At 51.6% G+C, this 14,105-nt stretch overlaps 1 protein-coding gene across 1 annotated transcript in view; it reads left to right on the top strand.

The window, feature by feature from the left end:
- Positions 1-13,485, top strand: part of KCNJ5 (potassium inwardly rectifying channel subfamily J member 5) — a 29,208-nt gene extending 15,723 nt beyond the window's left edge. Inside the window, exons 2-3 of the mRNA XM_060605225.3 lie at positions 5,179-6,117; positions 9,226-13,485. Of these exons, the coding sequence (XP_060461208.1) occupies positions 5,181-6,117; positions 9,226-9,548 (1,260 nt within the window). The 5' untranslated portion in view covers positions 5,179-5,180 and the 3' untranslated portion in view covers positions 9,549-13,485. The remainder of the gene's footprint in view (positions 1-5,178; positions 6,118-9,225) is intronic.
- Positions 13,486-14,105: the final 620 nt, after the last annotated feature.

The following is a 14,105-nucleotide window of genomic DNA, read 5'->3' as shown; positions in this document are numbered from 1 at the left end:
AAAAGCCCCAGTCCCTTTAAGGGCTTACCTGATTAGGTCTGGCGCGCACCCCAGGTGGTCTCCCTTTCTTAAAGTCAGCTGTGGCGTGTCACAGGAGAGAGTATCCCTTCCCCAGATCTGGGGGAATTACAGGGAGTTTCTATGGGGGGGGGGGGTAGGAATAATGGGGGCATCTTAGAATTCTGCCCGCCTGCATGTGCCTTCTCTATACCCAGCACAAACTCCATTGGTAACACCTTTAATGCTCCCTGCTAATCTTTCTCTCTTTTTTTGATGTTTATTTATTTTTGAGAGAAAGAGAGACAGAGCACAAGTGGGGTAGGGGCAAAGAGAGATGTAGACACAGAATCTGAAGCAGGCCCCAGGCTCTGAGAGGTCAGCACAGAGCCCGACGTGGGGCTTGAACCCACGAACCTTGAGATTATGACCTAAGCTGAAGTCGACACTTAACCGACTGAGCCACCCAGGGCCCCTACTCCCTGCTAATCTTGAAGGTCCTCGAGAGCATTGGGACAGCCTATTCATCAACCATTTGGAGCATTTTCATGTTTCAGTAATAGCCACAGAGATTCATGTAGAACAGTATACAAATATTTAGCCTGAAATAGGAGTATGTTCTTCATGACCCCTCCTCCAGCCTCATCCCATATCCCAAATCTCCGGGAAGACACTGACTCAGCATATGTAAGAGAGAAAGGAAGAAATCGTGAAGGATATCTGCTCTTCCCCTTTTCACAGTAGGGAACCAGTCTGAAACAAGACTCCCAGCCTAGTGCTCCCTTCCGGAAACCCTGCCGACTTCCAAGTGCAGCTTGTATCAAGGGACTGTGTCCATGGCTCCTGACTTTGTAGAAAAAGCATCCCCATGACACAGGACTTTGTTTACCGTGTGTGTCCAGTGGGGGAGGGGTGGGAATTCTTAATACAGAGGTCCCTTTAAAAGAATGTCAGATTCACTCAGGCATCATCTAAACTCACAGTTTGTGAGTTCGAGTCCCGCGTCGGGCTCTGTGTTGACAGCTCGGAGCCTGGCGCCTGCTTCGGATTCTGTGTCTCCCTCTCTCTCTGCCCTTCCCCCACTCACACTCTGTCTCTGTTTGTCTCTCAAAAATAAATGTTAAAAAACAATTTTTTTTAAGTACAACTTCCTTTGATTGTGCCTCCTTTCATTCTTTCTCCATTTGTGCTTTTATATCAAAGAGTTTTCACCACTTTGCTGGACTTCAGGCTCTGTCTTTCCCAAGAGTTTTAATCATGTCTGGGCACAGCTTCCTACTCACAGACACAGGAAAGGATTACAGATGAGTAGCGGCACCAGGCCTGATGGGGTTTAATGGGATTTGCTCAAGTCAGTGCCTTTCCTGGTCCTGCAGAGAGCAGCTCTCTTTCTGGCTTGCCTCCTCCAGTCCAAAGCCTCTCCCCGGCCCAGACCCCTGGGTTCAAAGGGGGCAGTGCTAGACTCTAAAGGGCATGGAGGCTGGGTCTGTATCACCTCATTCACTACTTACTCTCCAGCTCTCAGCACAAAAGCTGGACTGGTTCCTCCACCAATGCTTGCTGAATGGGTGCATGAGTTAATAGAATAGATCTTGAAAATCTGATTCAAAAGGCTCATCTCCATCGTCCCTAAAAATTCTTTTCATGTTATGGGCCCATAGCATTGGAGGCCAAGATTTCTAAAATGGGCATTTCACTTACTCCTAGGAAGAAATCCGGGTAGGAGAGGCTCCATACCTGTGAGCGTGGTGCCTTGCCCAGCAGATGGCCCACTGGGGCCCTTCAGTCCTTGACTTAGATGCTCTGTGTCTCTTTCTTCATCCTTCAAGTGGGGGTTAATGGGACATTGCATGAAATTTCAATTCAAGGATCTATATTTACATTCACACTTCTGTTTGTTTTCATGTAGTCTTTCCCTAGATCCCCATAATGGCCCCCAGAGCTGGAATGGTGGAAAATATTATCTGGGGTCATAGCAGAGTAAACTGAGGCAAAGAAAGTTAACACTGTTTTTCCTTGGGTCACAGAACAAGTTTCTTGGAAGCTGGGCTAGAACCCAGATCTCAACCTGGGCTGAGCAAGATATGATTCCGGCAGATGATTTTAGTACACTTGGAGAACGGATGCCAATATCAAGTAAACCCTTTCCCTGTCTGCTGAGCACAACGAGTTCTCAGATCTTGACTGAGGGGTCCTAGAAAATCTTTCTCTGTTTCTACTACAGAGCAAGGCTTTCTCCTACAAGAACATACAAAAGTATGTTTAAAAGTAAAGAAGGAAACAGTGCAGAAAATCAGCAGAAAAGCTATTTCTCTGGAAGAGCTGGGGCAGGAGAATGTGCTTCCCCAGGTGCCCTAGCCAGTGACTCATTCTTGCCAGCACTGCACCTGCCCTTGCCCAGAGTCAGTGGCTTGGGGAGTCCATGGAGAGCCCTCCTATTAGACCCCTCTCTGGGTTCCAACAGCTGGAGTCCCCAGGAGCACACAAGGCATTGGAATTAGCAGCAATTCTCATTGTTTCTGGGCATCTCTGAGTGAGTCGTCAGTAAACAGTCTCTTACCGAGGGGAAGAGTGACATCACGCTTGGGATTCTGCAAAGCAGCACCAAGCATTTCGCTCCTTGTTTCATTTATCTTTGTAACTGCCATGTGAGGGAGCAGGGAGCAGGTGGCCCTCTGCAGAATGGGAAATGGCCAACGGATGTCTGAGACAAACAGCCTTCCTGATGACCCTTCAATGTGATATTTTAAAGGTTACCTTGAAATTGCTGCAACCACCAAGGCAGCAGAGAAAAAGGTCTGCCAGGATCATCTGACTTTTTGTGATGGGTAAACTCTTCCTCCATGGTTTATAGAACATGCATCTGGGATTTGCTACCAGGGACCCTGCTTCCTCGGAATGGGAGCACCTGTGAAATCAAGACAAGTTTACTTGTAAAGGTGAAGGGCTGAGTAACAGCATCTCCTGAGGTGAATTTCCCCAGGATCAGAAGCTCATAGAACTTTCCAGAATAGGCAGCTCATTAGTTGAAGCAGGAGCCATAGAACATCAATGTCTAGAAGCCATTGTATGGTGGGTCCTGTGAAACCCCAGGCTGGAGCTAAATAAACCAAGATTCAAATCCTAACACAGCCACTTAACTGAGTTTCATTGTCCTTGCCTGAAAATTGGGGGGATAATAACAGTTCCTGTCTAATAGCTTTGTTGTGAGAAATGAGCTAATGGGTGTAAATTTCTTAGCACATGGCCTGGTTCATGAATGCTCAGAAATTTAAGCTGTGATTATTAACTGTAGAGATTCTCATGGTCGTTCCTAGTTTCAGCAGTCTTAAAGTAGTTGTTTTTTTTTTTTTAAGTTTATTTTTTTTATTTTGAGAGAGAGAGAGAGGCAGAGAGAGAGACAGAGAGACAGAGACAGAGACAGAGAGAGAGAGAAAGAGGGAGCTGGGGAGGAGCAGGGAGAGGGGGAAAGAGAATCCCAAGAAAGCTTCATGTCGTCAGCAACAGAGCCTGATGTGGGGCCTAAACTCACAAACCATGAGATCATGACCTGAGCCAAAACCAAGAGTCAGACGCTTAACTGTGCCACCCAGATGCCCCTTAAAGTATTTTAAATGCGAGGGGGCAGAATATCTGAAAAATAGCGGACTATTACAGGTATCTAGATGTTTCTTTAAAGTATGGCATATCCTCCAAAAACATTTCACAGCCCTTTCTGAAAGTTATTTTTTGAGATATTTGAGTAAAATATTGAGATATTTTACTGAGATAATTGGCATGTAACATTGTATTCGTTTCAGGTGTATAACATAATGATTTGATAGATGCATACATTGCAAAACAATCACCACAGTTACTTAACATCCATCACCACATGTAGTTACAATTGTTTTTCTTGTGACAAAGACTTTGAAGACTCGTCCCCTTAGCATCTTTCTGTTAACTGTAACCGCCATGCTGTACACTACATCCCCAGGACTTATTTTGCAACCAGAAATTTGTACCTTTTGACCACCTTACCCATTTCGCTGGCCCCATAAGCCCTCTGCCTGGTAAGCACCAATCTGTTCTCTGTATCTGTGAGTTTGGTTTTCATGCATTCTTTTTTGATTCCACATAAAAGTTTGCAGCCCTTTTGAAAACCTTAGGGGCATTAATGTCCTGTCCATTTCAGTTTTTTAGAGGCCACAGAATTACTGTGTCAAGATTTTTAATGGTGGGTCTACACTGCAATTTGTCATATTACTAAGTGCTCAGGCAGCACTCCCCACTCAGATGGGAGGAGTGACCACATGGTGAATCCGACACCCACTGCCTTTTCCTTTTTGTCTGCTGCTGAGATCTGAGACAAAAAGAAAGGAGACAGGGAGATAAAAAGAAAAAAACACAGACGTTGGGCGCAGTGATCAAGAATCCAGATTATCAGCTCCCCTACATACATGTTTGGTGGCCCAGGTAGCACTTAATCACTTACTGCTTTGGGACTCTATTTTCTTATTTGTTTATTCATTTATCCAATAAGTACTTTTTGAGGATACAGTATGTTCTGGGCTAGCCTCTGGGTATTTGGAATGTATGAGGGAACAAAACAGACACAACTGTGCCCGTGCGGAGCTTACGTTCTAATGGGGGGGGGGGGGAACTATTAGAAATAAATAGACGCTTAAGCAAACAGTGAGACCCCACGCTCCAACTCCAACCAGTTGTCGTGATAACAAGTGACGGTCCATGTGTAATTCATGGACTGTAGCAGGCACTTAATAAATTGTTGTGATTTTATTTTTTAAATTGCTCCCACATATCTTTAAATCCCTTCAATACGATGTGCGGTTTGCACCTACATACTTACTTATCCAACAAACAACTATTCCTTCCTCCCTCCCTCCCACTTCCCTCGCTTACTCCCTTCCTTCCTTCCTTCCTTCCTTCCATCCTTCCTTCAGCAAGCAACTATTGAGCTGCTACTATATGCTAGAACCTGTCATGGGCACCAGGGATACAAGCAAGTAATATAAGAAAACATGGTCCCTGCCCTTGAGAACGCCACAGTAGGGTCTACTGTATACCAGATGAGGGGCCTTTGAGAACCCAGAAGCAAGGGTGACCTTGAAGGTCTGTGTTTCTGTGAATCAGAACAGTCCACTTCACTGATAATGTCTTTTTTAACTCCACGCATCCCAGCTATGGCTGGTGATTCTAGGAATGCTATGAACCAGGATATGGAGATTGGAGTCACTCCCAGGGACCCTAAGAAGATTCCCAAACAGGCCCGGGATTACATCCCCATTGCCACAGACCGCACCCGTCTGCTGGCAGAAGGCAAGAAGCCCCGCCAGCGCTACATGGAAAAGAGTGGCAAGTGCAACGTCCACCATGGTAACGTCCAAGAAACCTATCGGTACCTGAGCGACCTCTTCACCACCCTGGTGGACCTCAAATGGCGCTTCAACCTGCTTGTCTTCACGATGGTCTACACCATCACTTGGCTGTTCTTCGGTTTCATTTGGTGGCTGATTGCCTACATCCGAGGTGATCTGGACCACGTTGGTGACCAAGATTGGATTCCTTGTGTTGAAAACCTCAGTGGCTTTGTGTCTGCCTTCCTGTTCTCCATTGAGACTGAAACCACCATCGGGTATGGCTTTCGGGTGATCACAGAGAAGTGTCCAGAGGGGATCATACTCCTCTTGGTCCAGGCCATCCTTGGCTCCATCGTCAATGCATTCATGGTGGGGTGCATGTTTGTCAAGATCAGTCAGCCAAAGAAGAGAGCAGAGACCCTCATGTTTTCTAACAACGCGGTCATCTCCATGCGGGACGAGAAGCTCTGCCTCATGTTCCGGGTGGGTGACCTTCGCAACTCCCACATTGTGGAGGCCTCCATCCGCGCCAAACTCATCAAGTCCCGGCAGACCAAAGAAGGGGAGTTCATCCCCCTGAACCAGACGGACATTAACGTGGGCTTCGACACTGGGGATGACCGTCTCTTCCTGGTGTCTCCGCTCATCATCTCCCACGAGATAAATGAGAAGAGCCCTTTCTGGGAGATGTCTCGGGCCCAGCTGGATCAGGAGGAGTTTGAAGTCGTGGTCATTCTAGAAGGGATGGTGGAGGCAACAGGTAAGGCACTTTATCTTCCTCGGCCACGGAACCTTCCAACGTGCCCGGGAGCTTAGGTCACCAGGACTAGAAGGTGGAGGTTGGTGCCTAAGAACACTCAGCCAGCCCAGTCTCTAACGGTGTGACCTGAGGGGTGTATTCAAGAGGGAGTATTCAAGAGGGAGTAACAACAGCTAATGTTCACTGAACCCTCCGATTGCCCCACGCAGTTCTAAACTTTCAACATATCATATTGCCTTTAATGCCCTCCCACCTCCTGTGAGATGATGGTCCTTAAGTTACAGATAAAGAAACAGAGGCACAGACAGGCAGGCCATTGGTCTACTTTTTGTCCAAGAGCCAGTCAAAGAGCCAGGATGCCCGTGAAGGCAGGAGGCCTCAAAGCTGGCCCTCGCTTTCAGCAGGCCACGCTGCCCCACCCCATCCTGGGGCACATGTCTACCCAAACAGAGTTCTGTGACCAGAGAACTTGGAGAAATACAGTCAAACAGGGTGCCCTGGCTTCTTTACAGCAGGACTTGACGGTGTCTCCCCGTGCTGCGGGTCACTCTGCGAGAAGAGGCTCTGGTGTGGCATTTCCCAAACACAAGGATTCCCAAAGTCACAGGATCCTGTTTTGGGAGAGAAGCCCATGCCCCAGGGCCATGGGAGCCGCTCTTCTGGCTGGCCCCCCTCTGGAGAAGCCTGTCCGTAAGCTTCCCTGTGGAAGGCCGGCTGAGTGAACACGGGGCGAGCCGAAAACAGCGTATCTACACCCCACGCAAATGCCCTCTTCGTGGCCAGTCTGGCACCTCCCTGCTTAGCTGTGAACCCTCACAGGCAGCTGGTAGCCTTTCCTCAAAGGCCAAGGCCTCTGTGCGAGCCCCCACTCCCACCACCCCTGCCACACCTCCTGGGGTGAGGAGCCCTCCGGCAGAACCCTGCACCTGCTTCTTCTTTCTTTTCCTCTCCTTGCCTTTTCTCTTCTTTTCACCCAGTAGACGGAGCACTCAGAGAAAACGCACTCAGGCTCGGAATGATAAGTAGTTTTCTAATTGTCGCAACAGCACCCCAGGGTCACTCCAGTCCTGTCTAGCAGACATTGATGCTGCGTCGTGCAGCTTTGTGCAGACAGAAGGTGTTCATAGTCAGGTATTCCACTTACAGATCCAGAGTTTTGTCTGCCGCACCACACCGCCTCCCAGAATTTCAGCGGCCTGTCACAAAGATGGCCAAACAAGCCTTCCTCACCTTTGGGAAGCTGGTGGCTGGGTGGGAAACTCAGACGGGGCATTCACAAACCTTCCCATTTGGACGGAGCCTGGGGAAGCTGGCTGGGGGTGCAAACAGGCTCCAGGGACGGGCGTGGGGGGGCGCTGCTCGGCCATCTGCTGGGGGCTGGAGCCTGGCCAGACAGCATATGGTGACAGCCGAGGGAGCCCTGGGGCCAAGGACAGTCAGGAGGCAGGAAGCCTGCAGCAGAGCAGGGGGAGGGGGGCTTGCAGGCCACACCGCCCTTGGTGCTGGGTTGGGGATCCGAACAGGGGCTGAGCTTCTGGAGGAGGAGCTCCACTCTGGGACCACAAAGGAGGGGCCAGGTCAGAGAGGTGGGGACACATTGGACAGTTATGCCCTACACTGCCCTCATGCCTTTGCTCCCACCTGCCATGGAGGGATCAGGTGTCGACCCAGCCGAACTGGCTCTCCACCCCTCGGGTATCCTTCAGAGTCAGTGGCCTGCAGGTGACCTGCCCGACCTGGTTGACCTCCTCCCCTCCCATGAGCACAGGGAGTCCCCGGGAGACCAGGGGAGGACAGCTCCCACCCACACCTGTTCTCTCCGTGACTTTAACGTCTTAGTCGCCACACTCTCGGAGCCAGGCACGGGCCGTGGATTCAGGCGGGTTTTTGACTAGCACAGCTCTGCCACAACCAGCCTGCGTGAGTGTGAGCAAGTTGTTAACTTGTCAGCAAAGCGAGCGCCATCCGTCTCACAGGGTGGCCGGGGGGGATGAAGCGATTACACGGAGTGTCCTATGTACAGCACCGTGTCTGGCACCTAGAAGGGCGTCTTTTCCTTCCAGATCAGGGACACAGGTGGGCTCTCTAGCTGCAGGGTGGCCCCTGCCATATCCCAAGGGGAGGGCCCCAGGAGATGCAGCCCAAAGGCCCCTGTGGACGTCCTGTACCGCTGTCTTCTCCAAGGCCCCCTGAGCCTGCGGACATCTGGCCTGGGTCTAGGCTGGTCAGTGCCCAGCTCAGGCCTCTGCCCCTCTTCTGGGCCGTGACACGGGACGACAGAATGGAAAGGCCTGGCCCAGGCAGCACCCCGGGAGCAGAGAGCGGGCTGCAAGCCCACGGTGTGTGGGGTGCACTGGGGGTACCCAGCACTGGAGTACAAATGGGTGGGAAGCAGCCTTTCACTTGGGTTAGGTGTGCATGAGACCCCGTGAGCTGGAGAGGGCTCCTCCTTCAGTTAAGAGCGCAAGCCACCAGAAGATTAAATATCAGAAAGCTGCTTTCCTGTGACCCCAAACACAGAGTCTTCCTCATCCATAAACAAAGCTGCTCTCCTCCCTGGAGAAAAAGCGATACCTAAAAATAACATAAGCATGCAAGGGCTGAGCAGACAGGGAATGGAGGCATTGGAGCATGCCACAGTCGAGGAGCCAAGGTGTGTGTGTGTGTGTGTGTGTGTGTGTGTGTGCGTGAGAGAGAGAGAGAGAGAGAGGCTTCTGCCCATATGTGTCTACCCCCAAACAATCCCTGTGTCCTACATGCCTGTCAGTCTCTCAACATTCACTCACTCTGTATTTATCTTTGTTCAGACGTTTTTCCTGCCTCTTTTGTAGCTCAGTCTTCTAGACCTTAATGCATGTCACTGGCTCTGTCTGTTCCAGCATTTTCTGCCCCAGTCTCTAGGAACCTACTCCAGAATCTTGCATGTTGGCTTCTACTTTTCTGCCTCTACCCCCCCCCCCCCCGGGGAGCTCCCCCAAGGCGAGGGCTGTGCCTTCTTCAGCTTTACTTCTCCAACGTGCTCAGCACAAGTAGAGGTGCACAAATGCTGGCTGGACGATGGAGGATGGATGTGGCTAGTCCTCACACCTGTGCCCTCTGTCCCCCCAGGTATGACTTGCCAGGCACGGAGCTCCTACATGGATACAGAGGTGCTCTGGGGCCACCGATTCACACCAGTCCTCACCTTGGAAAAGGGCTTCTACGAGGTGGACTACAACACCTTCCACGACACCTACGAGACCAACACGCCCAGCTGCTGTGCCAAGGAGCTGGCAGAAATGAGGCGGGAAGGCCGGCTCCTCCAGTATCTCCCTAGCCCACCCCTGCCGGGGGGCTGTGCTGAAACGGAGCTCGATACAGAGGCCGAGCAGGAGGGAGAGGACGGGCCCGAGGGCCTGGGTGGGTCCCAGGAGAACACGGGTTCGGTGTGAGGACGGTACTGTCCCCACGACCTCCCCTCGCTGGCCTCTAGGGGCACAGCACCTGCCACAGAGCCGGGGGAGGAGGAGGAATGATGTGACTGCGCTGTTTGGGGGGCCCCGGGGCCATCAAGGCTCCATGGGGAGGAACAGTATGTCCAGTCCCGGCATCTCCCAGCTCAGGCCTTCCTGAGTAGGGGGCCTGTGGCCTGGGACCCTGTGGCAGTGCTGCCTCTTCCCTCCTGGCCTCTGCCAGCCCTGGCGGCAGGATGGGTTTCCCCACGATGATAGTTACAGAGGGCCCTCTGTCTTCACACACACTTCTCTCTGCCGGCTGGCCGGGATCACCCCGCTCTTTGGATCTCACAGACCACCCAGCAGCTCCCCTCCAAGGGCCAGCACCCCTCCCCCCTCATCCCTACCACCCTGAGGCTTGTTGTGGATTCTGGGCGGGGAGATTCTGCCCCCCTGGAAGCTCACACCCCTGGTCCTGGGCTAGGCTCACAGACCTCATGGGTTAAGGTCCATCCACGTCATGCAGGCGATTCCTTCCAACTCCCAGAGCAGTGTCCACCTTCTGAGAGCTACGGAGGACAAGGTCCTTGATGGTCTGTCCTCCTCTGTGTTTCCTCTGCTGTGTTCTGCGTGTCACATGTAGCCTCCCAGATACCTGGTCTCCTGGAAGTAACTCTCAGAAGCTGGCCTGGGCCACCCAGCGCACCCACGAGCTCATGTACAGCTGTCACGGGCCACTTCCTGGCCATTCCCCATCGTACTGTGCCCCAGAGCTCCCACCCAAGACAGAACCCAGTGGCTGGTTCTTTTCTCGCACTTTTGGCCCAAGAATCACAAAGTACCTATCACCTTCGCTGTAGTTTTCTTTCACGGTCTCAGCCTGTGGTGAGATCCAGGGAGAGAGTGGAGTTTCCAGTGCAAGATGAGCCAGTCAGGACTGAAACCAGGAGGGGGGAGGAAAACCAGAGAGGCAAGCAATTAAAATTTTAAAATGAGAATCAGCACCAAGCACTGCCAAGACACTCTTACCTCAGACTCAGCGCCCTTACCTGAGGGGAGGCAGTTGTGAAGCACAAAGAGGGGGAACCCAGGAGTCCTCACCTTCCAGCCCAGCTGAGAAGCCCCTGGGCCTCCTTCCTGTAGGCTGGGCCCAGAGAGCAGGAATGAGGCCCAGGGGGCAGACGGGAAGGGAAGGAAACGTGGGGCGAGGGCAATCAGTGGGAGAATCAGGGAGCCGGGGAACCTGAAGAGAGAAAAGAGCAGAGAAGGGTCTTCAAAAGGACAACTTCCGGAGGTTTTCTTTTCCAGTTTAGTGGCACAGGAAGAGGGCGGGCAGACGGGGCAGATGGTCAGGTCCATGAAGCACAGCTGACACGTGTCGAGGCAGACAGGCTCCTGAGAGGCTGCCCTGGACCTGGAGAGAGATTTCAAATGCTCCCTGGCTGCAGAATTATGATTTTCACAGCCCTCAGCTGCCCTTTGAGAATGGAAGCACATTTCTGCCCGCTCTGAGGCACCTTCCCTAGAAGAGAGAGGAGCGCCATGGTGAGGCAGAAAGTTAAGGCGGAACAAAGGGAACAACTTCTGGGCTCTCAGGCCCACATCCCCTCAGGCTGGGCTGGTGTGAGAAGAGGAGGCAGGCAGCCTGGATGGGGAACTGCCTCTTGTGGGGCCGCCATACTCAGAGGAAGGGGATTCTTGTGCTTGGGTATGTGGACTCCATCTTGAGAGCAGGCATAGGGACAGGGCCGGCAAGGGGTGGGGGGTGGGGGGTCTTCCTGCCAGGGGCATGGCGCCGAATCCAGGTTCCAGGCATTTTTCTGTGGTGAGGCAGGTCTTGGAGGGAATGGGGGAATACACTAGAATCCTGCCCCCACGGAAAGGGGAAGCACCCCAGCGGGGAACTGCATGCTATCAGGAATCTAAGGCATGCAGTCCGTTACTAAGATGGGATGTCTTGACTCTCGGGTGGGCTCCAGGCCTCACCCCAGGCCTGTCAGGTCCAGGGCTTGCACAGCGGGGCTATTTCCTCAACCCCCCTCGCCAGACCTAAACCTGGCCTTAGTCAATACCCATCAGTGCCTGCGTGTTAGAGCCCTCGGTGAGGCAGCTAAGAAGGGGGCACTGCAGGTGAAGCTAATGCTGCAGCTGGACTGGAGGGGCCCGCTTCACACCTGCCTCCATCTCCAATTCTAAAACCTCCCGCACCGGGCCGAGTGAGCCACTCTCCAGCTGGCTAACTCTGCCGTGGCCTCCATGAACCCGGGCCGTATCATGTCTCAGCCAACTACAGAAACCGTCGAGGCTGCAGAAGCCAATGAGATCAATGCGGTCCTCTTCCAAAGCTCCCCGATTAGTCAGATACCAATCCCAGTGTGCATATTCGCTGCCTTCTCTCATGAAGATTCGATTGCAGGAAGACTGACTGCCCTTCATATCTCAAGGAAATCCTTCTTCGTGACCACTCGGTACACCTAAGAAACATTCTTCAAATCATTTTCTGGAAGTTCTCGTGTAAGCGTGCACTTACTAAATGCCGAGTCTGGTGGGGGCCAGACCTTCAGTGGATCACTTTATAAACATTGCACCTGCACACCAGCCATGTGTGGATCACAGCCCTTAGCTACACGGCTCCGAGCCCGCCCATCACTTCTGAAGGGCCACACAGCTGAGTTAAGCCAGTTAGTCAGGCACGCCCACTGGTAATTCCCATAGGCCTCAGCACCTCCCAAATCCCAAAGCGGTATCCCACAGGTCACACCCTGAGGCATTGGGAGCTTCTTGCCTTAGCTTCCATGACCTTCCTTTCTGAAATCACCCCTTATAAGGGAGGAGCCCCTGAGAACTCAGAGGAAGCTACGTTCCCACTAATTCTCCTCTCCCCATGAATCTGACACCTGATAGGTGTGGACAGCATTGCCCATTGACCCTGTTCTCAGGCCAGGTAGAATGGGTGTTGCCCGTGACCGTTCCCTGCAGATGCCACCCTTGTGCAGTCAAAGCCCACTTCCTGTCATTCCCTTCCGCTGTCTTAAGATCCTGGCCTGAGCAGTTGACCTGGCTGGAGGAGAAGAAGCCCTTGTCTTGCCTGGCAAGAGCCCTCCTTGCTCACCACCTATAACAACCGGGCACCTAGTTTCACCTTATTTATCCTGTGCCCTGCTTTCCAGCCTGCCTCAACCATGTGTCTCATGTGAGTTGAGAGCCACAGAAACTTGAAATTTTTGTACTGAAATTGCCAAAAGCAAAAACAAAACAAAACACACACAAAAACCATCTGCCTGTTATCTTCTAAGAATATGCCCTGAACGCATCTCTGCACATACACCATTTACTGAGCACCTACTACGCGCCCAGTGGATGAGGCACTTCACCTGGATGATCGCACTTCATTTGCAAACACTGTAGAGACGCTCTTAGTAACCCCTTGTTACCAATGAGACAAGTGAGGTACTGACAGGTTAATTAGTTTGCTCAAGGCCACAGATAATGATAGGCAGGGGCCTCTAAGCCAAGCCCTCCCAAATACAGAGAGGCCATCATGGTGCGCCTCACCCCCCTCCAGAGCGACTCCTGAGCTGGGGCCACGGCAACAGGAGCGTCCCACCTCTTCAGATCACCACTTTTCTGTGCTGTGCTGTAGACCGTCCACTTCCATCCACCAGCATCGTTCTCCTGTGGCAGGATAATTGGGAGACACCTTTTTCTGATGCCTAGAGAATTAATGAGCTGTGAAAAGAGACTAGACGGGGAATTATTGCTTTCTGGAAGAAGCCACTTAATTCTGCTCGGCTTGTTTTTTGCTAACAACATCTCCTTAAACTGCTGTGTCAAATCTCTTTCCCCCTGTGTAAGATTTGTCAATCTTCTTATTAAAGAGAACACCATTGCACAGCTAAAAATTCATCCAATAAAGTGGATTTGATCTTACAGAGCACTCTTTCCCATTTTAAATAGATGGCCACTGGTTTCCCATTCAAAGTGACTGCCGGTTTAAGCAAACTTGTCCTCTTGTTCTCATCAGTCTAAAAATGCAGCGTCAGTATCTAGCCCAGCATTGAGGTGAGAATGTGGGCACAGGTGGGGAGGGCACTGGATTGAGGAGAGCCAGACCAGGAGTCAGGGCTGAGCCTGTAGACAAAGTGCAGAGCAGGGAACCTAAGCAGCGTGGGTTCTCAGATCATTCATTCCCTCTCCCCAAATAATCGTCACACCTGCTTTAATGTTAAATATTCAGACTCTGCATTACCTGAATAATGAGCATCTTTTATAATATCCGCTTTAGGGGCATCTGAGTGGCTCGGTCTGTTAAGCGTTCAACTTCGTCTCAGGTCATGATCTCATGATGTGTGAGTTCGAGCCCAGCGTCGGGCTCTGTGCTGACACCTCAGAGCCTGGAACCTGCTTCAGATTCTGTGTCTCCCTCTCTCTCTGCCCCTCCCCTGCTCGCTCTCTCTCTCTCTCTCTCTCAAAAATAAATAAACATTAAAAGAAAAATAAGAGAACAAGAAGCAATATGTTCACTTGTGAAAGGCAATGCAGTCTTGGTATATG

This window comes from Panthera onca, chromosome D1, assembly GCF_046562875.1.
Source record: "Panthera onca isolate mPanOnc1 chromosome D1, mPanOnc1 haplotype 2, whole genome shotgun sequence".
Lineage (NCBI taxonomy): Eukaryota > Metazoa > Chordata > Mammalia > Carnivora > Felidae > Panthera > Panthera onca.
Note: the sequence above shows the minus strand (reverse complement) of the source record. Positions and strands in the feature narration are given on the sequence as shown.